Below are 21,474 nucleotides of genomic sequence, written 5' to 3' on the forward strand. Positions count from 1 at the left end.
TGCTCCCTCTGTGTTTGCACTGTCTTCCTTACCCTCTGGTGCCAATGTGGTGGGATGGGATGTGCCCACCCTATCTCCAGACGTAGCTTTGGAACCCTTAGTCCTGACACGCCAAGTCTCCACACTCTGCTAGGTAACTACTTGGGGACATGGGGACAGAAGCTGAGAGGAAAAGTAAGGATGTCAGAGTGGGACAGGGGCAGACACCCCAAATCTCAGCAGCCTAAACTTGGCTACTCACACCCAGTGATTTTGGGGGTTACTCCTGGCTCCATGCTTGGGATCCAGTCCCAGTGGTGTGTGTGTGTGTGTGAGGGGATGGAACCTGGGTTCCCTCATGCAGTTTCTGTACCTAGCCCATTAGGCTGTTTTCTGGCATCTCCTTAGCATATGCTGCTGTCCTTCCATCCCCACATGTATGGGTCAGGCAAACACCCAGAACCTATGCCAGCTGGGACAGACACTGAGCTGGTGCAGTGGCTCCCCTCTGCACCTGTGCCAGGACCCCACAAATGTGAGTGAGAGAGTTTAACTATCTGCTGGGGCCCTGGGGGAGCTGGGTTGCAGCTTGGGGCCTTGCTCAGCATCATGGGAAATTCCCAAGGCTGGCCTGGACACATCTTCCCAGTCAGGGCCAGGTTGCTGAGATCCCAACCGAGCATCAGTCGGTCCAGCACCCCTCCCTTCTTCTGCATCTGCTAGTGCGGGGATGGAGCACTCCCTCCCGTGATTGGCTCCTGCGGGGGGCTGGGGCCAGGTCTCACCATCATCCAGTGTGCGCTCCAGAACGGGTGGGCGGCTGGGCACGCCGTCACCAACACGAGTGAAGGCCAGAACCCGCACCTCATACAAGACATATTTGCCCAGGCCCACAAGCTGGGCGCTGCGAGATGCATTTCCTTCCACCAGCCAGAAGTGTGGTTGTGCATCTGCATCCTTCTCCTTATACACCACCTGTGCACGGGCAGAATTGGGGGACAGTGCGGGAGGGAGTGAGAGTCTGGAATTGGCCTGCCAGCACCTCCCCGAATGGCACCCCCAGGAGCAGCAGCTCCTTGCCACCCCCACCAGATGTAGCACCAGGATCCAGGGCCCAGGGAAGCTGGCTCAGGGTAGAACCAGCCAGTGACTTTTTGTTGTTGTAGTTGTTGTTGTTTTGGGGCCACATCCAGCAGTGCTCTAGAGTTACTCCTGGCTCTGCACTCAGAAATCATTCCTGGCAGACTCAGGGAACCATATGGGATGCCGGGAATCGAACCGGGTCCGTCCTGGGTCAGTCATGTGCAAGGCAAATACTTTACTCCTGTGCTATCTCTTGCCCCCCAGCCAGTGACTTCTAAGCCAAGGGACTGGAGCTCAAGCCATGGTGCAACTGTGGGATAATTCTAGAAGGTGACACAAAGGAAGCCTGGCCCAAGGCACTGAAATGAGACTCAGGGCACCAAGAAGCCTCCATGGGGCAACAAAGAGCCCCCCAAAGTCCCCCAAAGCCCCCTGGGGTCTTGTTTGTTTTTAGTTTGCTTTTGGGTCACACTCGGCAATGCTCAGGGGTTCCTCCTGGCTCTGCACTCAGGAACCACTTCTGGTGGTGTTTGGGGGACCCTATGGGATGCCTGGGACCAAACTCAGGTTGGCTGTGTACAAGGCAAGTGCCCTACCCACTGTGCTATCTTTCCAGTCCCTGAAGTGTCATGGCTGGCCATGGTGATGGGAGGGAAGCAAGGCTTTTGTCCCTTCTAGAAGAGACACTGGACCTGATAGGGTGTCCTGAGACCAGTTCTCTGGTCTGGGGGAGCCCCCAACTCCCATCCTGGTTCTAACACACCTTGTATCCCAACACCAGTCCGTTGCGGTCAGCCTCGGGGATCTGGTTCCAGCGGACCAACATGCTAGTGGATGTGGTGGCCAGCGCAGATACGTTGGTGGGGCCGGAAGATGGAACTGTGGGGTGAGGAGCAGAGAGGAGGAGCTAGGAACCCCACACGAACCCCGAGTGAGGAAGGTATGGATGCTGAATCTGCTCACAGCCCCTCTGACCTCTGGGCTCAGGGGCCCTGTGATTCCCCCAGAGTAGACAGGGGTGTGTATGGGTGGTGATGGGAGCTGATATTTGAAGGGAAAAAGCAGGACACAGATGTCCATGTGGATCAGCGAGGGTGGCAGCCAGGCAGGACGGCTCCTGTATATGTTTTTGGACAACACGTGATGCTAAGGGTTGATTTTGGGCTCTGTGCTCAGGATCCCTGGGGCAGGTTCAGGGCTGACTCTGGGATCTGTGCTCATTGGTTGACTCTTGGCTCTGCGTTTAGGGCTCACTTCTAGTATGGCCTCGTTGGCGGGGATCACAGGCAGTAATCAATGACCACACACAATGGGTCTGGCCACATGCAAGGCGTGCGCCTTCACCCCAGAATTCTCTCTCTCTCTCTGATTCCTTCCATGGCAGACTCTGGCCTCTAGCGGGCAGCTGTTGGCATTCTGGAATGTTCTCCAGGCTCAGCCAACCTCCCCATCTCAGGCCTGTCCAGGGCCACTACGGAGGCATAGGGGGGCAGCCTGGAGGTCCCCTAGAGGCGTGGACCCCATGCTCACTTTGGGAGCCAGAAGGCAGCAGGGGCATGGGCTGGCAGAGGAGCCCCTTGGAGATGTAGGGTTGGATTTGGGGAGGCCAGTCGGGTAGGTACCTGACTCCCGCGTGCGGGCCACCACGGGGGGGCTCCAGGGCCCACCCCCGATGGCGTTGAGTGCCTGGAGCTGCACACGGTACTCGGTCCACTCCTCCAGATCCTCAATGGTGAATTCGCGCTCCTCTCGGTCTGCCACAACATGGCTGAGCGTCCGCCCGCGCCCGTCTGCACGGCTGTACCTGATCTTGTAGCCCACAGATTCGGGGTTCCCGTTGTACTCCAGCTCCGGGAGGGGCTGTGGGGAGGGTCAGGGAGGGCTGAGCTGCTGGGGACCCCCATGCTTCTCTCCCTCCCCACCCCTGCCTCCATGACCTCTGTGCCCATGTTAGGAAGGCCTATGGGAACCCCTTGCTTAGGTGGAACCCTTGTCTGTGGGGTGCCCGAATAGGCTCAGTCCAGTCCTGGGAGAAGCCAGCCAGGGCACTGGTCTTTCTGCTCTATAAGAATGATCACTCACTCCTCCAGGAAGCCTTTCTAGATTGCCCATCTCCATCTCTTTCCCTCTGCCCCATTTGCACTCGTATGTTTTCTGAGTCTCAGCATAAAATCTGATCAACTTTCGAGGTGTGAGGACAAGGTTTAAGAGGCTGTGACAACAGTTGGGCTAACTGAGGTCCAAACAGGGAGGGTCTTTTTATTTTTAATATTTTTGTTTTTGTTTTGGGGCCCCACCCGCTGGTGCTCAGAGGTTACTTCTGGCTCTGTGCTCAGGACACTCAGTTTTCAGGGGATCCTATGGGATGCTAGGGATTGGACCCCACTTTGGTCACATGCAAGGCAAATGCCCTTCCCACTGAGCCATCTCTCTGGCCCTGCAGTGAAGGTCTTTGCAGGCGGCAGGACTGGAGTTAGGGATCTCTGCTCCCTCACTATCTTCCCCACTTTCCCTGCTCTTCCCTGTAGCCCAGATTAGGGAGCTGCAAGCTCTGGGATTTGGTTGCTGGGCCCCATCAATTACAGAGGCCGGAACCCAGGGCTGGCACAGGGCAGGAGGCATCTCTATACTTTCCCAGAGAGAGAAGCATTGGAATCGTGCAGCCTTTGGTCTCTAGATTGTCCAGGATTGGGGAGACACTGTGCCTCAGAGGGGAGCAGGTCAGCCATAGCTCAGCAGGGAGGTTTCTTGCCTGGTAGGTAGGGGGCTGACCTGATCCCTGGCATGCCATAAGGTCTGCAGGCACCATCAGAAGTTACCCCTGAGCACAGCCAGGTATGACCCCAAAACACCTGCAGTGGGGCTGAGCTGGCTGATTGGTAAGTTGAGGTGCCAGAGGGGACTGAGACACAAGGGGGTCAGAGGTCACTAAGATATATGGGGTCAGAGGTCACTGAGAGATATAGGGTCAAGGTCACCAAGACCTAAGGGGTCAGAGGTCACTGATACCTAGGGGCCAAAGGTCACTGAGGGGTCAGAGGCCAGTAGGAGATATGGGGTCAAAGGTCACTGAGACATAAGGGGATACATGAAGGAACTTGGGTTTGCTCTCTGCACTGCAGGTTGAACACTGAACCATCTCTCTGGGACTTGGCTGGGAGTGGGTGCTGGGTCATTATTGGGAGCCACCCCAAGGATAGGAGGGAATTGGGGGTGTGGGTGGTCATCCCTGGAGATGATGATACCTTGGAAGGCTGGTGATGCCAGAGTACCCCGTTGTCCCCCTCACCATCCCCCGATGCCTCCCCAACACCCCTCACCATCCACCGCAGCCACAAGCTGGTCTCACTGGCCGTGCGCAGAGTTACATTCCCCGGGGCCATGTCTGGTGGGGCCTGGAGCGTCTGGATCTTTCTGGAAGGCTGGCTGGGGGGACTGGTGCCCACGATGTTCACCTGGCGCATGCGGAAGCTGCGGAGGGAATTTGGGGGTGAGATGGAGAGGGCAGAACTGGTTGGGCTGGGGTTGCCTTGCATTCCTCAGAGCCCCCTTACCTGTAATAGGTGAAGGGGTTCAGGCCAGGCACCTCCATAGAGCGGGCATCAGGCACGCCAGGGAGCTGGTGGATGAGCTGCCAGTGCTCCCCCTCCCCCACTGTGCCCACCTGCAGGGACAGGACAGAGAGCGGAGGGGAGTCAGTTCTGCTCCAGCCCCATCAGGGTTTCTATGAAACCCCAGAACTAGCCAAGAAGATTCTGAAACAGATGTGGGTTCCCCATCCCCCATCTCCCAGTCTTCCAGCATCGTCTCTGAGAACTGATTTAAAGAGGTAAAACCCCTTTAAATGCTGGTTTAAAAGGGTAAAACTCAGGGGCACAGCAGGGAGGGCATTTGCCTCGCATGTGGCTGACCGGGTTCGATCATCAGCATCCCATATAATCCTCTGAGACTGCCAGGAGTGATTTCTGAATGCAAAGCCAGGACTAACCCCTGAAGGCTGCTGGTTGTGGCCCCCAACTAAGATCAATGAATAAATAAAGGGGTAAAACCTCCTGTCCCCCATGTGGACTGGCCCCTTGGGCAACCCCAGGCTGGTATTCCTCACCCCAGATCTGGTCCCTTACCCCTAGCCTGTTATCTTGCACCCTTGATTAGCTCCTCAGGGGACTCAAACCCCTGAAAACCATCAGTGTTGGGCCAGATCAATAGCATAATGGGGAGGGGCATGTGCCTTGCATGCAGCCGACCCATATCTGATCCCTGGCATCCCATAAGGTACCCCGCACCCGCCAGGAGTGATTCCTTTTTTATTTTTGAGGCCACACCCAGTGATGCTCAGGAATTACTCCTAACTATGTGCTCAGAAATCGCTCCTGGCTCGGGGGACCATGTGGGATGCCGGGAATCGGTCCCAGGTCTGTCCTGGGTCAGCCGTGTGCAAGGCAAATGCCCTACCACTGTGCTATTGCTCCGGCCCCAGGAGTGATTCCTGAGCACAGAACCAGGAGCCCTGAGTGCCACTGGGTGTGATCCAAAAACCAAAGACAAAACACACACACACACACACACACACACACACACACACCTTTCAGGGGAGCCAAACCAGGAAATTGGGGGACAGGATGCAGGCGCCCACCCCTGATCCTTTCTGTAGATCAGAGCCATCATGCAGCAGAGGTCTGGTAATTAATACCCAAGGGGACGGGGGCGCATGGCTGTGTGCTCATGCATGCACAGGATTGATAGGCCCCTACACGCACTAGTGCCCAGGATGCAGGAGCCCAGGCGCACATGGACGGAGCACAGACAGATGCCTGGTGAGGCATCCAGGAGAGCAGCCGGCCCAAGCACTGACATCCCGAGATTGGCATCCCACAGCCTTACCTGTGCCTCCACCAGCCAGCGGGAGATGGACGTTTTCCCGTCATAGCCAGGCCCGAACTGCAGGGTGACTGATCGTGGCCCAATGTTGGACACACCCAGGTTGGTGGGTGCCCCGGGGAGCTCTGCCAAGGAAAGTGGGGTGCAAAGCATCAGTGGGGAGGTGCCTTGTTCTGCCCTTTCCGCTCTGCAGGCAGGACTGAGGGGTGTGCAGAGTCCAGTCAGGCCCCGTCCCTGGCCTGCATCCCACCAGCAACATCCATTGCACCCACAGGCTGGAACAGGGGTGTGGGGCAGGGGTGGGGCACCCACCTGGTGGCACCCCAGAGGAGATGGTGGAGGCGGACACGGAGCCCTGGCCCTGGGCCGTCATGGCAGCCACCTCGATGGTGTAGGTGGTAAGCGCCGTGAGGCCGGTGACACGGTAGTCCAAGGTGACATTGGGGAGGTAGTGGGTGACACGCGTGTTGGTGCGGTTGTACTCCTCCCACGAGATTCGGTACCCTAGGGATGGGGGGGTGGTGTCAGCTGAGGTACCCTGCAATCTCAGAGGGGACCCCTGGACAAGTGATGAAGGGGGCCCAGCCCAGTTGTAATGAGGTCCCGGGTGGCTCCTGAGACCAGGCGTTTGCTGGCAGCATTGGGGGGACACCAGGTGCGTAAGTTACAATCACCGACCTTCCTTCAGCCCACTGGGCCCCCCTCACCCCCTGCACCCCAGGGCCCTACCTGTGAGGATCCCATTCTTCTCTCCCGGCTCCTGCCAGCTGACCTTGAGCGACGTGTCCAGGATCTCACTGAAGCTCAGGTGTCCCACAGGCCCGGGCACTGCACCCCAAAAGAGGATACACCGCCCCACCATGCCTGTCAGTGCCTGAGGGAAGGATCTTGGGGACTTCAACTCTCTGCATGAGTGAGGGGGGGTACCCATGACCTCAGGACGGTTGATGCCTGTGATGCCAGCCTAGCCCTGGGGGGAGGGGAAGTGGGGGCGATGAGGCACAAGGTTGAGGGTACATGAGGAGATGTGCAAGGGTGAGGAGGGGAGGAACGAGGGCAGTTGGGGTGAGGAATGCTGGGGTGCAGGGTATAGGAATGAGGAAGTTGAGAGGGGTACAGGGGCGAGGGTTGCAGGGTGAGAGTACATGGGAAGGGTGCAGGGGTAAGGGGCACAGGGGTGAAGGGTGCAGGGGTGAGGGAGGGGGTGAGAAGTGCAGGGGTGAGGGGAACAGGGGTGAGGAGCACAGGGATGAGGGGAATAGAGTGAGAGATGCAGGGATGGAGGGGTACAGGGTGAAGCACATAGATTGAGGGGAGGTTGATAGGTACAAGGGTGAGGCGAGTAGGCTGAGGGGAGCAGTTGTGAGTGGAGTTGATTTGGGGCACAGGGGCTTGGGGCACAGAGCTTGGGGTGCAGAGTGCCGCCTACCATCCTCGTGTGTGCGCACTAGCTGTGGGGCGCTGCGGGGGCCGTCCCCCGGTGTGGTGAAGCAGAGCACTGAGGTGAGGTATTCCGTGAACTTCTTCAGCCCCGGCACGAAGCCCACGTGGACGCTGTCCTGGAAATTGGGCCGCGCAGTCACCAACGTCACCTCCTCCTCCTGAGCCGGCTCCCAGGCCATGAGCTGGGGGGAATGGGGGGGGGTGGTCAGCAGGACAGCTGGAGGGACCCAACTGGTCGGAGAGGTGGACTCGTGCCCCTGGAGTATTTATTTTTATTTTTGGTTTTTGGGTCACATCCGGCAGCACTCAGGGGTTCCTCCTGGCTCTACGCTCAGAAATCGGTCCTGGCAGGCTCAGGGGACCATATGGGATGCAGGGATTTGAACCGCTGTCCTTTGCATGCAAGGTGAACATCCTACCTCCATGCTATCTCTCTGATCCCCACCCTGGGTTATTTCTGCTGGGACTCCCCAAGAGCATCTGATGCTTTACCATACCAGACACCCCATCCCACAGCACAAGTGGGGAACATGACTACCATGCATGACACGCAGAATTCATGATGCAACGGAGACAACTGAGTGCATGGGGCTGGGCTCATCGCCTGGGTGACCCCTCACACCCCAGGAGCCAATGCAGCAGTCTTTTCCAGCTGAGGAAGCCGAGGCCCAGAGAGGTTCATTAACTACCCCCGAATCACACAGCCTGAGGTACTGCTACTTTGGGCAACTCTTTCTTTTTGTTTGCTTTTGTAACAAAAACACCACACCCGAGGTGCTCAGGGGTTACTCCCTGGTTTATTCCTTACTCCTGGTTACTCACAGCCCTCCCTGCTATGCTATCTCTCTGGCCCCAACTTTTTACTCCTTTTAAACTTGTTCCAGGGCCAGAGCAATAGCACAGTGGTAGAGCTTTTGCCTTGCAAGCAGACAACCCGGGACAGATCCAGGTTTGATACCCGTCACCCCATCTAATCCCCTCAGTCTGTCTGGAGCGATTTCCGAGCTCAGAACCAGGAGAAACCCCTGAGGCCCACCAGGTGTGGCCCTCCCCCCAAACAAAAACAAAATAAAACAAAAACCCAACAAAATAAACTGGTTCCATGTTAGGATTTCCTTCCTGAGCAGTCCCGGAGAGGTGGGGTGTAGGCATGGACACCCCCTTTGGAAATTCACCCTGTCTCTGCACCTCCCCTTATCTACCCCCATCACCACCGCCTTGGGCTCCCATTTCATCGGTCACCCCCACTGACAGCTGGGTTCCAAGAGTCCCTCGTTTATCTGAAGTTGATTAAATAGCAATTAATGCGGAGAAGCAACACTCGATGAGTTTTAATAAATGGCGTATTTATGGATAGAAAACAAGCGCGCGAGACGTCGCCTGGCATAAGCACGTCTGGAACAGCGTCTCAGCCTTGCCTGGCCACGGCCGCCTGTTTATAAAGGGGGGTTCCGGAACGTAATGGGGCCCGTGGAAAAAAATCGCCTATAGCAAGTTAATTAGACACTAATTAGCCCCTCAAAATCTTAATCAGAAATACTAAGTGGCATTTAATAAGTATGTTAAATATAGTCCTTATTTGGCCTATCTTGCTTCCACGCAATCACAGCACCCAACCAGTTTAATGTTTGAATTGAATTTAATTAATGTAAATGGGAATTAATTACGCCATCAGCATTCATTGTGAGGCGTTTCCCCTCAGCAAGAGAAAAATAATCTGGATAGATATTATTTGACTGGGCCTTAGCACAGTGACAACCAAAGCTTCCCAAGAAAAGACCAGGAACTTAGGGCTGGAGCAATAATAACACAGTGGGGAAGGTGGTGGTCTTGTAAGTGGATGACCCAGGTTCGATCCCCAGCATCCCATAGTGTCTCTTAGCATTACCAGGAGTGATTTCTGAGTACAGAGCCAGGATTAACTCCAGGACACTGCTGGGCGTGGCCCCCAAACAAACAAAAAATGAGCAGAAGTCTTTTGGGGTGCTCCTCCCAGGATCATCGGAAAATGGTTTGCCAAAGTGCCCCCAATAGAGCCACAGGAGGCCTGGCATGGCACAAGGGGTGTGGATCCCCCAGGGGCTGGATCAGACTGGGTACCCCGACTTTGGGTCTCCTGATTCCTCTCCTCTTGGGGACAGAAGGTTGGGAGAGCATTAGGGTCCCCACTCTGGGAATGGGGCTCAGGGCTGACCTGTCCCATAAAGGTTGTGGTATCAAATTTGTGCAGCTGTACTATTCTGAGCACTGTGTATATGTGTGTGAGTGGGGGGTATGAGATGGGGGATGTCTATTTACTGTTTAATACATGAAGTTAAAACATACAGTGATGGGATTGGAGTGATAGCATGCGGCCAATCTGGGTTCATCCTCTGGCATCCTATATGGTCCTTTGAGCACTTCCAGGAGTAATTCCTGATTTACAGAGGCAGGAGTAACTTCTGAGCACTGCCAGATGTGGCCCCAAAAGTAAAACAAAAAAAACAAAAAATCCCCCCAACAAAACATACAATAACTTGGCAATATTAGCAGCATTTGTACACTTCAGCCCCAGTGGACCCAATGCTCTTACTTATTTTTTGAGAATTGATTCTGGGGCTGGAGCAGTGGCGCAAGGGGTAAATGCATCTGCCTTGCCCGTGCTAGCCTAGGACAGACCATGGTTTGATCCCCCCGCATCCCATATGGTCCCCCAAGCCAGAAGCGATTTCTGAGCGCATAGCTGCATAGCCAGGAGTAACCTCACTGAGTGTGGCCCAAAAAACAAAAACAAACAAACAAACAAACACAAAAAAAAACAAAAAAGAAAGAAAAAAGAATCAATTCTATAAGTCCATCTGAAAATAGAAAAAGATGTTTGCAGAGTTGCTGGGTGCAGATATATGATAACACAGTGGAGAGGGCGTTTACCTTGCATGTGGCCGACCCGGGTTCTATTCCTGGTATCCTATATGGTTCCCCCAAACCCACCAGGAGTAATTTCTAAGCACAGAGCCAGGAGTAACACCTGAGCACTGTTGGGCATGGCCCAAGATAAAAAAAAAAAAGACAAGAGGGGCCAGAGTAATAGCACATCGATAGGTCAGCGGTCGGTCATTTGCCTTGCATTTGGCAGACCTGGGACAATCCTGGGTTTAATTCCCAGCATCCCATATGGTCCCCTGAGCCTGCTAGGAATGATTTTTGAGCAGAGTCAGGAATAATCCCTGAGCATTGCCGGGTGTGGCCCCAAAACAAAACAAGCAAATAAACTAAAAAGACAAGAAATGCAAGAATGAACCCAACCCAATCCACCAGTCTAGGAGCAAGGGCAGAGATTCTGAATATTCTTTGCTTGGTAGATTTAATTTAGTCACCATGTACCTCGTTAGGGAAGAAAATTAAATTAAAAAAAAATCAGTCCCTAAAAGCTGAGACCCAAAAGAAACAGAAGAACTTCGGAGTGTACTGGGGAAAATGATACTGAAGATGGATCGAGCCTTTGAGAACAGGGACATGAGTGTGTCTTCTCCAAAGGAGACAGACCCTCAAAACACCATGGGAAGCAGAAACCAGTCTTGGGGTTCAGATGGGGCCATGCAGAAATGAAGGTGGAGGAAAAATGGTGCATAATTACATTGGTGCTGTGAAAACTGGATCTTTAGAATGAAGAAAAGAGATAGATAAAAGTCTGTGATGGGGCTGGAGTGATAGCACAGAGGTTATTCATTTGCCTTGCATGTGGCCGACCCAGGACAGGCCTGGGTTTTATCCCTGGCATACCATATGGTCCCATGAGCCTGCCAGGTGCAATTTCTGAGCATGGAGACAGGAGTGGCCCCTGAGCGCTGCTGGGTGTGACCAAAAACCAATATATATATCAGAGTTAGAACAATAGCACAGCAGAGGCAGCATTTGCCTTGCATGTGTTGACCCAGATTCAATCCCCGGAATCCCATATGGTTCCCCAAATTTTCCAGGAGTGATTCTTGAATGAAGAGCTAGGTGTCAACCCTGAGCATCATTGGGTATGGACCTTTTTCCCTCCTCCCTGATTTTTAGGCCACATCTGGCAGTCAGTGCTCCAACTGACTCTTGAGTCTTTGCTCAGGGATCACTCCTGGCAGGGCTCCTGGGAGCATAGGGTCAGCCAGGGATCGAACCTCGATGGTGCCCAGGGCTTACTCCTGATTCTGTGCTCAGGGAATCACTCTTGGATGGTTCAGGGGGACCATATGGGATGTTGGGGATCAAATCTGGGTCGGCCTATTGAAAGGCAATGGCCCTACCCACTATGCTTTCTCTCTGGATCCCATGCTTTTATTTCTTTTCTAAATAGATTATAAAAAAAGAAGAGGAAGGGGCCGGGCGGTGGCGCTAAAGGTAAAGGTGTCTGCCTTGCCAGCACTAGCCTAGGACGGACCGCGGTTCGATCCCCCGGTGTCCCATATGGTCCCCCAAGCCAGGAGCGACTTCTGAGCGCATAGCCAGGAGTAACCCCTGAGCGTCAAATGGGTGTGGCCCAAAAACCAAAAAAAAAAAGAAGAGGAAGAGGGAGTCTGCAGACCGCTAAGACCTATGACCATCCCTCCGTGTGACACCCCCTCCCCACTCGGCCAAGGAGTGAGATTTTCTGGCTGGTTTCTGTCAGTGGGGCCCAGAGTGCTGATATTTTTAGGCTCCTGATAATATGGTGCTTGTGATTATCTGTTCAAAAGACATCTTATCTGTAATATCTCTCCACAGGAACATTCAGAGATGACAGAACACAAGGTCGGAAATTGGCTTCAAGCTAAACCAGGGAGAAGCGGAGGGCTGGAGGCAGGGGAAGCCCAAGACTCCCGAGGTGGCTGTTGCTGAAATCAGTGGCCCGTGGTGTGGCCTGAGCTACTATGCTCTTCTGTGGGCATCATGAGAGAGAGAGAGAGCGAGAAAGAGAGAGAGCGAGAGAGAGAGAAACAGAGGCAGAAAGAGACAGAGAGATAGAGACAAAGACAGAGAGAGACAGAGATAGAGACAGAGACAGCAAGACTGAGAGAGACACAAAGAGACAAAGAGAGGGCTAGAGCGATAGCACAGCAGTAGGGCATTTGCCTTGCACATGCTGACCTGGGATGGACCAGGGCTTGATTCCTGGCATCCCCTATAGTCCCCCGAGCCTGAGCACAGAGCCAGAAGTAACCCCTGAGCACCTCCGGGTGTGACCCAAAAACCAAAAGAAAAAAACAAAAATAAAAACAGAGAGACAGAGAGAGGGAGAGACACAGAAAGGCAGGGAGAGACTGAGAGAGAGGGAGAAACACAGAAAGACAGTGATAGAGAGACGGAAAGAGAGAGATTTTTCCATAGAGGCTTGAAATGTCTCAGAAGGAATGTCCCTTCTCCAATGTTTTATTGGAGGTCCCTAGGAATCAACAATCATTTATTGGGGTCAAAAAAAACTGAGTCGGGCTGGAGAGATAATTTAGTGGATAAGACATTTGCTTAGCATATGGCCAACCTGGTTGGATCCCCAGCATCCCATATGATCCCCCAAGGCAGCCAGGAGTGATGCTTGAGCTCAGAGCCAGGAGTAACCGCTGAGCATCGTCAGATGTGGCCCCAAAACAAAACAAACAGACAAAAAGCAAGAGTGCCAATGCCTACTTGCAAATGCATCTGTCCTTTTGTAAATCCACAACAACAAGGAATGTCTGATTTTCCCATCATGCACTATTTTCCAGGCACATGGCGGAAGTGGGGGGGGCAGGCTCTGAGTTTGCCTCTGAGCAGGACCAGCATTTCTTTTGGGTTCTAAACCCAGTGCTCATTCTGATGCTTCAGTTCCAGGGTGGTGAAGATAACACACCTCTCTTGACGAGTGCAAAAGCAGGGTTCAAGGGGAGCCCCAGACTCAAACTCTGCCTTCCTCCTCCTCCTCCTCCTCCTCCTCCTCCCTACCACCCTTTGGAGGACCACAACGTTGGCCAGTGCATCGGTGACCCTGGACATGAGGGGCAGTTGTGGGGTGCTGGGGAGACCCGGGGCAGAGGAATCCTGGTGGGGTTTTCTGCCGCCCTTTCTTTTCTTTTTTTTTTTTTTCCGCCCTTTCTTGTTCTGGGGCTCTGCCCTGAATCTCACTCTCTCTGGGGCCTTCTTAGAGCTCCTGGCGTGGAGGGCTCAGAGTGGGAGAGAAGAGAGTTGAGGCAGTGCCCATTAGCAGCTGGGTTCCCGACTTCCCAGTGCCAGGAAACCCCCCCTCCTTCCCCTCTGCTCCCCCAGAGTCCCAATTAGCGGGCTCTGCCAGTCTGCACCGTCAGCTTCCAACCCAGCCCCAGGAAGCCCCTTTCGCTCGACCTCCTCCCCTCCATCCTGGGAGCAGCGGGCGGTGTGGGCCTCGGGGTGCTCTGTGTAGACCCCTCGCCTCTGTTTATCTGCAACACCAGCAGAAAAATCCTCTTTGGGATTTCAGCCCTGCCCTGACCCGGCCAGGATTGTGGCTCATGCACGTGGCTGGCCTAAAAATGGGCTCCAATCTTGCACACTTGCCAATAGGGTCCAGAAGGGGTGTGACCTTCCAGAGAACCTTCTAGAAGTGCCACAGGTCTAGGCTCCTAGCTGAAGCTTTTGATTTTCTGGCTGTCATGTTAGCTTTTGAAAGGTGCCTACAGGGATCACCAATCTACTCTCAACTGCTTCAAAAAGCTGGTGAGTGGGGTGTCCACGGGGTGTGGGTCCCCGCATGTGACCTGTCTTCATAGTATCCTTTATAGGGTGATGAGGTACCCCACGTGGGGACCATGGTCCTAGGATAGGGGTGAAGTGAGAGGAGGGGACCTACTGGAGCACATCATCTGGTGCTGCTTCTTATTTCTCAGGGGCTCAGTCATGTCCCCCAATCCATATGGACAGGTTGGGATTCCTGCACCTGGAATGGGGCTGCAGGGAAAATTTTTTTTTTTTCAGGAGGGAATTAGGTTAAATGAGTCACTAAGATGGGCACAACCTGGAGGCCAGTCATGCCACAGAGAGGAGGGAGTTTGGAGTGAACATCGGGCCCAGTGAGAAAGTGCCTCGGGCACACCCTGATGAGAAGCCTCAGAAAGAAGATGGCCTGTGGGTACCTCAGTTTCAGCTCCTGACACTCCCCCTGAGGGACAGTGACTTGTCCTCACCCAAAGGGACATTGATCCTGACACTTCCCCTCAAGATAGGGACTCTGTCCTCATCCTGAGAGACAGTGGCCATGGCACTCTCTCTCAGAGACATTGCCCTGAGGGACAATGATCTCATCTCATTAGTTCTCAGTAGTTCTTCTGCTCCCTCCCTAGTGCTCAGGACTTTCAGCCTCAACTCCAGTCAAAGGAGAGAAGCTTCATTCCAGCATATGAAGGGGCCATGAGTGATGGAGCCAGAACTTTCTCCCAGGCCTGCCAGTCCTCATCTCAAGGTCCTCCACCTCAGCTGGGATCACATCCCCCATAGAATATCCATCAGAGTCACACTTGGGTAAAAATCAGCAGCTTCTGGAATGTTCTGATGGGCCCATGGCTGTCCTCAGGAGTTGTGGCCTGAAACACTGTCTAGTGACTCCATCTCCCGAGCACTGCCCTGTCCCACACTGGGGTCCCCGATCCATTGCCCGGAGGACTTGGGGGGATGGCCATTGCCTTGTGAGCTCTATGTGAGTGGGACCCAAGATTCAGAATCAGGGGGCCTTCCTCCTGTGCCCTAGTGGCCTCCCATAGTCAATCTCCATCTCCTCATAGGGGTCAGCTGAATCCTGTCCCCCTGCCCCCCACATACCTTGTAGCCCTGGTTGATGCCGTTGATGAACTGGGGACTCGGGGCGCTCCAGGTGAAGCGAATGGTTGTGGAATTGGTGGCTTCTGCATGCACGTTCCCCGGGGGGACAGTGGGCACTGGGGAAGACAGAAATAGGGTGTCCTCTGGGAAGCTGGCTCTAGGTAGCTTTCCAGCTCCCTCTTACTCAGTGACTTAAACCTCGACCACCTGCTAGATTAGTCGGGGTCTCCCTCAATTTACTAGACCCGGGAGACAAAGACCATGAATGAAGGACCAGAGTGATAGTATAGATAGAAGGACCGGAAGTGCGTTTGCTTTGCACATGGCCATCCCAGGTTCGAACCCTGGAATCCCATATCCCCCACCACCAAAGCAATGATTGACAGTAACAGGCATGAACATGCCCAGCAGGGTTTGATCTTGAGGGGTGGCATCTAAGTCCTTTTGGGATCAGTCACCAGAAGTCAGTGCTCCCCCACAGAGGAGGCATGAGCAAGGCACCCCACCACACACCCACCTCCCTGTAGAGTCCACTCGGTCACTTTGCTGCTGTAGACACCCAGCCCCGCGCTGTTGTAGGCGGCCACCTCGATCTCATAGTTGGTCCAGATGATGAGATCTTCCAGGAGCAGGTTGTTCACGTCCGCGTCCGTGATGTTCTTGAACTGGTACCCCACTGGCAGGCCGGCTAGGCAATACCTGCGTGGTGCATGCCAGGCTGCAGACCCCAGAACCAGGCCCCAGGGCCGGAGATGCTCCCAGAGCCAGCCCCGCCCATCAAAGCAAGCCCCGCCCACAAGAGACAACCCCACCCATCAAAGCCAGCCCCACCCCAGTAAGCCACGCCCACAACAATCAGCCCCTCCCCTATTAGCAATCCCTGCCCACCAGATGCAAGCCACACCCACAAAACAGCCCCACCCAGTAAGCCCCACGCAGGAGCAACCCGCCCACCAAATCAAAACCCTCCCCTAGAGTCAGCTTAGCCCCCCCATATCCACTCTTGCCCACCTGGCTTCATGCCTAGGAAGCTAAACTTCCCACTGAACCTCCTGGCAGTGCCTATATATATATATATATATATATATATTCCTCTCCCAGGTTGCTTGTGCCAGAGGCAAGTGGCACAGAGCTCTCGCCTTGGACTGCTGCTACCAGGAGCTCTGTTCTGGTAGTGTGGATATTTTTTAACTTTTTTATTTCTATTTTTTATTTTATTTTATTTTATTTTATTTTTAGTTTTTGGGCCACTCCCAGCGTTGCTCAGGGGTTACTCCTGGCTGTCTGCTCAGAAATAGCTCCTGGCAGGCACGGGGGACCATATGGGACACGGGGATTCGAACCAACCACCTTTGGTCCTGGATCAGCTGCTTGCAAGGCAAATGCCACTGTGCTATCTCTCCGAGCCCTTCTATTTTTTATTTTTATTTATTTATTTATTTTTGTTTTGGGGCCATACCCTACGGCGCTCAGGGGTTACTCCTGGCTCTGCGCTCAGAAAGCACTCCTGGCAAGCTTGGGGGACTATATGGGATGCTGGGAATCAAACCTGGGTCTACTCTGGTTTGTTCGCTTGCAAGACAAATGTCCTACCACTGTACTATCCCTCTGGTCCCATCATTTTTATTTCTTGAGAGCTTGTTTGGAGATTCCAGATGGGGAGCGCAGCTACTTGTATACTCTTGACCAAAGAAGCAGCTTCGGGAGGGAGATTTTTGAAGGAGGGGACACCCGCCTAGCCAGCCAGATCAGCTGAATCAACCCTGGCGATCAATGGGTGACAAATGTCGTAGCCACATCGCCCTCACATCCCATTTTTATTTCTTAAGACTTTATTGGGAGGCCACATCTGCTGATGCTCAGGGATTTGTCATGACTTTGCACTCAGAAATCACCCCTGGCAGGCTCAGGGGACCATGTAGGATGCTGGGGATTGAATGCAGGTCGGCCTCATGCAAGGTAAACGCCCTCCCTGCTGTACTATTCATCCAACCTCTCTTTTAAATCTTGTATTTTGGGCCACACCCGACAGCGCTCAGAGCTTACTCCTGGCTCTGGGCCCCCTTACCTGATAATGTAGCCCCTGAGCAGACCGTTCTGGTGACTCTCGGGGGGCGGCTGCCATTGGATCATGATGGACTGGTTGGTGCGGCCGCTGGCAATGACGTTCTGTGGGGGGGCCGTGGGGGGCTCCTCAGGCAGGGAGACCCTGGACAGTAAAGAGCCAAGAGTGGACACTCCTGCTTGAGGGTCCTGACGTCTAATGAGACAGAGAGAAGCTGAACCCCAAGCTGCTCAGTTGCTGCTAGATGCCAGCCCATGGCTGTGTGTCTGTGGGTCAGTGGTTCAACCTCTCTTAGCCTGTCTTCAGCAATCCTGGAACCTAAGAAAGTGCCGCTTGCCTGGGCAGTGCAATAATATTTTTTGGTTTTGCTTGGTTTTGTTTTGGGGCTATATCTGGTGGCATTCAGGGGTTACTCCTGGCTCTGCACTCAGAACTTACTCCTGGCTGGCTCAGGGGACCCCATGGGATGCCGGGGATCAAACCTGGGCTGGGCATGTGCAAGGCAAATGCCTTCCCTGCTATGCTATCACTCCCATCCCACTGACTACTAGACTTTTCATGTCACCCATGTGTATCGTTTTTAAATCCTAAGTTTCTTTATTTTGATGAATGCCGCTTCCAATTTTGCTGATTTTTGTCTTTTTGCTTTCTGACAAACGGCTTTTCTAGACACTCTGCACACGCCAGCTCTTTGTGAGGCCTGATATTGTAGTGATGGTGGTGAGGGTGTGTTTGGCTTTTTTCTTGGGGATACAGGGCCATTACTCTCAGACTTATTAGGAAAGAGAAGTTGCATTGAATAGTGAAGACCAGAGATCCCGGGAACTTGGTTCCTTCCGGTGCTCTGAGACTCATAATTTTGTATGTTTGTTTTTGCTTTTGTTTTATTTTTTTTATTAGGGGGGGCCTTTAGGGCCATACTCAGCAGTGCTCAGAAATCACTCCTTGCAGGCTCGGGGACCATATAGGGTCCTGGGGATCCAACCTGAGTTGGCATGCAAGGCAAATACACTCCCCGTTGTGCTATTGCTCTGGTCCCTCTTTATTTGTTTTTATTTTTGGGGGTTACGCAGGTAGTGGTGTTCAAGGTTTACTCCTGGCTCTATGCTCAGGGATCACTCCTGGCAGGGCTTCGGGTACCATATGCGGCCCCAGAGATGAAACTCTGATTCACCATATGCAAGACCTGGGCCTTAATCTCTGTACTGTCTCTGGCCTGAGATATAAAGTTGCTGCTTTTCAACTTGCCATTTTCCCCCCCTCAAATTGTCATTCTTCAGGCACAAACAATAGTATTCAGGGCTAAAACCTGGCATGATGTTGGGGACCCTGTGGCGCCAGAGAGTGAACCTGGTCCACCACTTTCTGCCACCTACATTATTACAAAATCAGTACCCAACTTCTGAGAAATCTTCCTGGCTCTTTTATTTATTTTGGTTTTTGGGCCACATTCAATGGCACTCAGAGGAGTTACTCCTAGCTCTGTGCTCAGAAATCGCTCCTGACAGGCTCAGGGGACCATATGGGATGGTGGGGATCAAACCCGGGTCCATCCTGGGTTGGCCGCATGCAAGGCAAATGATGTATTGCTATGCCATCACTCGGCATGCAAGGCAAATGATGTATCGCTATGCCATCACTCCAGCACCCCCTTTCATTTTTTAAAAGCCTGCCTTAAAAAAATTAGAGTTGTCATGATAACACAGTGGGGAAGGCACTTGTCCTGCACATGGCCAACCCAGGTTCGATCCCCAACATCTCATTGGGTCTCCTGAGTACAGTCAGGAGTGATTCTGAGTGCAGAGCCTGGAGTAACCACTGAGCATTCCCAAACAGACAAACAATAGAAGAGAGAGGGAGAGAGGGAGGGAGGGAGAGAGAGAGATCCTGAGAGAGAGAAAGATTCTGAGAGAGAGAGAGAGAGAGAGAGATTCCAAGAGGGATTCCAAGAGAAAGATTCTGAGAGAGAAAGAGAGATTCTGAAAGAAAGATTCTGAGAGAGAAAGAGAGATTCCGAGAGAGAGATTCCAAGAGAGAAAGAGAGATTCCGAGAGAAAGATTCCCGAGAGAGAGAGAGAGAGAGAGAGAGAGAGAGAGAGAGAGAGAGAGAGAGAGAGAGAGAGAGAGAGAGAGAGAGAGGAGTCTGATAGCCTCTGGAATCTCAATTGTGATAAAGCCAGGAAGGGTGGTTCCCAGAGCAAAAATGGGGGAGATGGGGATACTCTGGGTCATAGGCAACTAGAAATTTTGGGGATTTACTATACGTTGGTGATCAGACCATTAGCCCCACCGCATTATATGCACCACAGATAGTAAGACGGAGCTCTGTTCCCTCCAGCAGACAGAAAGGGTAATTGTGTGAGTTGGCGGTTAAAAAAGAACTCCAGGCGGTAATCATTTTGCTTAAGTAAGTGTATCAAATCCACACAGCCTACACCTTAAATACACACAACGTTACCTGTCATTTCTACCTCCAAAGAGTCGAAGGGGAAAAAATAATCTGGCAAAAAATAAATCAAAGAGCAACACATGACAGCCTGGGTGTGTGAGGAGAGCCTCGCAGGTGGGAAGAGAGCAGGTTGGAGATCGGCCTCTGCCTTGGGGCTTGGAAAGTGAGGATCAGTGTTTTCTAATCCCAGAAAGCTTGTCAGAGGCCTCAGGGGACCCCACACTCTGCAAAGCCTGGCTTTGCCCATCTGCAGACATCTCTAATGCCTACAAAGATGGGGGGACTTGTGGAGAGGTACTTTCCGCTGGTTCTCTTGAATAAAGATTTCCAGTTGGTGGTGCTGAGTCCCTAATATAAGTTATGCATTATGTCCCAAGGCTGGAGCTATGAAGCAAGCGGTAAGGCGTCTGCCTTGCATGCACTAGCCTAGGACAGACTGCGGTTCAATCCCCAGGTGCCCCATATGGTTCCACAAGCCAGGAGAGATTTCTGAGCGCATAGCCAGGAGTTACCCTGAGCACCACTGGGTGTGGCCCCAAAACAAAAACAAAAACAAACAAAAAACATCATGTACCCAGGATGTGCTAAATGCTGAGTGGGGGGTTCCAAGCAAAAGGGACTGAGGTTTGCCCTTTGCATGACTCATAGTGGACAAGAACGAAATTCACTGAGAACAGAACCTAGGTGTGGAGTTGTGGGATCTCAGTTTACCTTTACAACAAGTGTGTGAGCTAAGTGTGGGCTTAAGTTGCTGCCATGTTGGTTTGGTGGCTGAAGCATGCTGCCAAGATGATGTATGCTGCCATATTGGTTTGGCGTCTGATGTACCCACCATATTGCTTTGGCCAATTGATGTATGCCACCATACTGGTTGGGTCAGCTGATACATGCCACCATATTGGCTTGGTAGCTAATGCCTGCCACCATATTGATTTTGGGATACAACTCCCGCTCCCTTTATGGGAGCCCATGGGAGCATTAGGCCTCACCTCTCCGTGTCCTTGCTGAATTGTCCCTTCCCCACATCGTTGACTGCACAAAGGCGGAACTGGTAGGAGCGTGCTGGAACCAAGCCCTTGACCAACACCGAGGTCGCCTCTGGGTCAACACTGGCTAGGAGCACCGTCCAGGGAGCATCTAGAGAGACAAAAGGGGTACCCTGGGGGAGGAGGTCCCATGCTTCACAGATTGGATACCCAGACACTATTGAGGAGACAGAGTGGGGGGGCTGGTGGGCAGAGTTGAGCTCACACCAGATATCCCTGACCTGTGTTACATCCATCCTGGGGGACACCTCCTCGCCCCAGGGGGATATCCTCACTTCTCAGCTGACTGAAGAAGATGAGGAGGTTCCCAGAGGAGGGTCAGCTCAGAGATGGGAGTGGGGATCCCCATCCTCCCACCCTCACCCGCCTTACTATTCTCTGACATCTCCAGCACGTAGCGCATGAGCGGGCTGTTGCCGTCGAAGGGCCGGGCCCATGTTAGGTTGATGGCTCGTCGCTCCACTGGGCTTAGGGTCGCCACAGGGTGCTCGGGCGCATGGGGCAGCTGCCTGCAGGCGAGAGCCAAGCTCTAGAGTCTGGGTACCTGGGGGGGGGGGAATCCCAGGGTCCCAACGGAGCTTCCCTGAGCTCTGGGCTGTGACCAAGACTGGCTGAGACCGTCCACCTCCACCCTCGCCAAGCTGGGAGTGAGATTTGGGTGCATCTGGTGCACGGGGGACCCTCACCTGACCCGCAGATGGGCGCTGCGGGAGTCATTGCCCCCCGAAGACAGCACGCGGCAGCTGTAAGTTCCAATGTCTCCT

General features: G+C 53.4%; 1 protein-coding gene across 1 annotated transcript in view; it reads right to left on the reverse strand.

The window, feature by feature from the left end:
- SDK2 (sidekick cell adhesion molecule 2) overlaps positions 1-21,474 on the reverse strand; it is a 198,862-nt gene that overhangs the window by 34,997 nt on the left and 142,391 nt on the right. Inside the window, exons 13-27 of the mRNA XM_049769932.1 lie at positions 21,397-21,474; positions 21,083-21,219; positions 20,654-20,801; positions 17,219-17,359; positions 15,668-15,849; positions 15,151-15,266; positions 7,373-7,568; positions 6,673-6,771; positions 6,256-6,447; positions 5,947-6,068; positions 4,617-4,726; positions 4,383-4,533; positions 2,685-2,922; positions 1,826-1,941; positions 765-954 (exon numbers count right to left, since the gene is read on the reverse strand). The exon at positions 21,397-21,474 is cut by the window's right edge and continues 99 nt beyond it. Coding sequence (XP_049625889.1) covers positions 765-954; positions 1,826-1,941; positions 2,685-2,922; positions 4,383-4,533; positions 4,617-4,726; positions 5,947-6,068; positions 6,256-6,447; positions 6,673-6,771; positions 7,373-7,568; positions 15,151-15,266; positions 15,668-15,849; positions 17,219-17,359; positions 20,654-20,801; positions 21,083-21,219; positions 21,397-21,474 — 2,216 coding nt within the window. The remainder of the gene's footprint in view (positions 1-764; positions 955-1,825; positions 1,942-2,684; positions 2,923-4,382; positions 4,534-4,616; positions 4,727-5,946; positions 6,069-6,255; positions 6,448-6,672; positions 6,772-7,372; positions 7,569-15,150; positions 15,267-15,667; positions 15,850-17,218; positions 17,360-20,653; positions 20,802-21,082; positions 21,220-21,396) is intronic.

The sequence above is a fragment of the Suncus etruscus genome, chromosome 1 (assembly GCF_024139225.1).
Source record: "Suncus etruscus isolate mSunEtr1 chromosome 1, mSunEtr1.pri.cur, whole genome shotgun sequence".
In the NCBI taxonomy this organism is placed as follows: domain Eukaryota; kingdom Metazoa; phylum Chordata; class Mammalia; order Eulipotyphla; family Soricidae; genus Suncus; species Suncus etruscus.